Raw genomic sequence first — 2,876 nt, 5'->3', positions numbered from 1 at the left:
AGATTTACAGTCTAACACCACTCCATTGCTGACTCTGGAAACGTCAATGTCGGGCGAGGAGACAGAACCTAATAGAGAGAAGAAATATCAAAAAACAGTTTGGATGTAAAGTTACCACATGAATGAAAATCACTGTAAACTTGATCATTCAAATAGTCAAAACAAGTGTTCGTCTGATCACCCCAAGATCATCTTTGGATTTGGCACAAATGCCCATGTGGTTGGTGGAAATACCCACCTTTGTACCCTTCTGGTGCACATCTGGGTCACTCTCTTTTGATCTTAGGGAAATATAAATACTATAAATACAGCAGGTCTGCCAGCTCAGTATCTAAGGCCATAAAACAGCATGACAACCTCTATCTATGGTCAGCCCTCATTATTTTATTGGTACCATCAAACACAGGTAATGTAATCAGATGTTCCAAAGTCCTCTTACTTTACTATATTTCACTGTTGAATCACTATTTGAGTTTCTTACCCAGGTGCACATTGTGGTTAGGGTGGAGCAAAGTAACCCTATGTCCTTTCTTTCACATCCCAGGTAGTCCAGACTCTCGTAGTGTCTCTTACGCATTAAAACCTTTTTCCGGAGGAATGTTTTCCTAAATACCAACTCACCTACAACAAGCTCGACCACCGATTCCCTACCAGATTTGGGAATGAGGCATTTGTACGTTCCTGCATCAGAGAGTTTTACTGTGGAGAGTTTCAGTGAAAGGTCTCCACACTTCAGTTTGTTGGTGGCCAGTGATGTTCTCCCCCTGTACGATGGATGCTGCTCATCTAGAAGATCCACTCTGTCTCGCCTCAGATAGACAAATCTAGGGTTTAGGTCAGGTCTTGTCCACTCCACAGTCTGGTCAACAGCGTCTGCAGTAGGTTCCAGGTGACATGGTAAAATGATCTCGTCACCAATCATTGCCATCATTGGCTGAGGTGGACCAGACTGACCTACGAGGAAAAAGAGGACTTTTGTTATTTTTATCTCCCACACATACTTGTGTCTAAAGTTGTGGGTTCAATATAAGTACACTTTTACACTTCTACACAAGTCAGCCTTGAGTGATTAATATCACTATGATAAACTGAGACCACAGTTCACAACTATGCAACTTTTGCTGAACAGTGACACCCTGTGGCCAAAGGCAGCAATTGCAAGATAAGGGCACATTGAACATCCTGACCTTTACTTTTCTCTGAAGTCCGTGTCACTAGAAAGACGCCAAACATGTCTCCTAGTGAGATCGCTTTATGTGATAAAATTATGGACCAATATCTGCATACCTAGCAACAAGCTAGCACCACTATTCAATCAATGATGAATGGATTAGCCAATGTAACCCATTGCAACACTACTCTGAAAAAACTCAAGCCAAAACTGGCGGAAACATGGGTTGTTAAATTAATTAAAAAGTCAGACTGTGTAATAATCTGCCCTAACACGACAGTTACACTCAGATTTTGTAACGGCATCATATATAAACTCTGATTCGATCTTTTACCTCCACACAATAACAACAGCTTTTATCATTTACCTCTGCAAGAGTGTGTTAGGAGAAGGAGGAAGAACAGACTGAAGTCAGTGAGCTGAGCTCTCAAGAAGAGTCTGTCCTCTGCGTCAATCATCCTGGAAAACAGAACAAACTCTCAACTCTGAAACATGTGAGAACAATTCAATCTAAAATATCTCTTAAACCACTTTACGGTGGTTTTGGTTCAGGCTGTGTCCACGTGCATGCAGGTATTTATTAAAACCAAGGTTTTCCTCTTCTATTTTTAAAATAAATCTCTGTCCACTTCAAAGCGGCAATATAACCATGAAGCCATGTTGACCAATCAGAAAATCTTCACAAAAACACCCATTAGACTTTTATTGACCACTTGTTTTTTTTCATTTTTTGTAAAACTCTTAAACAACATGATTTCATTTTGTATTAGTAACTCAAATAAAACAGAATTTTACACTGCAGTTAAAACAGGATGTATTCTAAGACCGAGTAGATTTTCAAATGGACAAAGATGTGGAAAAACAAGATTAAATATTGCATAGATTTTTCATTTTCATTTTTCTCTGCGTTTTCAATATAAAAATACATTGAACACTGACCCTAACGTACTTTTTATCGAATTGTTTTATTGCTCAGTTTAATTGGGAATTGTATTCATTATACACTCATTCGTTCTGTGTTCATAATGTGTTGCTAACATCTGATTGGCACAACAAAAGCTATGTATGAAAAAAGAAAGAATGGTAGTTTGACTTTAAATCTAGAAACGAACTATACATAATAACAATAAGAATGTCACAAAAATGATCTGTTAAAACAAGTGTTTCATGTAAAAATCCTTCATACCTGTTGCGTGTCAAAGACTCGTCTCACCTCAAAGGAAAGTAAGCTGCAGGATCAGAGTCCAGAATAAAGAACTGTGCAATAAAACCATGTACTTTCACCCCAGCTTTAATTACTTTATAGTTTCTTGAATCCCTACTGGATTTTTGCTTTTAGATTTTTAGACTGCATGAACAATGCATGTGTATTAGCATCGTCAAGTCATTCCAGGCAACTTCTAATCACATGAAAGTGACTGAATAGAATAATGTATAAAAGGTGTGTGTTGATGCAGTATACTAACACAGAGAAAAGGTGTGTCTGTCCTTGTGTCTTTGTCCTTTCATTTTCTGTTAGTGTGTTTATTTACGGCCTGTTTTGCCCGTAGTAACTGGACTTTGGATCTGCTGTAAAGAGGTTGGTGGGTGGATGAAACGAGGAGGTTGTGTCAGTAGTAAATGTGATAAGTAACAATAGATGTCTTTGTCAGAGTGGTTACTTGGTTAAAATAAACATGAGTATATGGTGTGATATGAGGCTGTT

The 2,876-nt window shown here is 38.2% G+C and overlaps 1 protein-coding gene across 1 annotated transcript in view; it reads right to left on the bottom strand.

Moving 5' to 3' along the window:
• Positions 1 to 2,506, bottom strand: part of LOC147819628 (uncharacterized) — a 4,107-nt gene extending 1,601 nt beyond the window's left edge. The window contains exons 1-4 of the mRNA XM_087172037.1: positions 2,358 to 2,506; positions 1,539 to 1,630; positions 622 to 954; positions 6 to 68 (exon numbers count right to left, since the gene is read on the bottom strand). Coding sequence (XP_087028163.1) covers positions 6 to 68; positions 622 to 954; positions 1,539 to 1,629 — 487 coding nt within the window. The 5' untranslated portion in view covers position 1,630; positions 2,358 to 2,506. The remainder of the gene's footprint in view (positions 1 to 5; positions 69 to 621; positions 955 to 1,538; positions 1,631 to 2,357) is intronic.
• Between the last annotated feature and the right edge of the window lie 370 nt (positions 2,507 to 2,876).

The sequence above is a fragment of the Seriola lalandi genome, unplaced genomic scaffold (genome assembly GCF_002814215.2).
Source record: "Seriola lalandi dorsalis isolate HSWRI2012SDOR001 ecotype SW California unplaced genomic scaffold, Sedor1 jcf7180002051610, whole genome shotgun sequence".
In the NCBI taxonomy this organism is placed as follows: Eukaryota; Metazoa; Chordata; class Actinopteri; order Carangiformes; family Carangidae; genus Seriola; species Seriola lalandi.
This window is presented reverse-complemented; position numbering and strand designations above follow the sequence as displayed.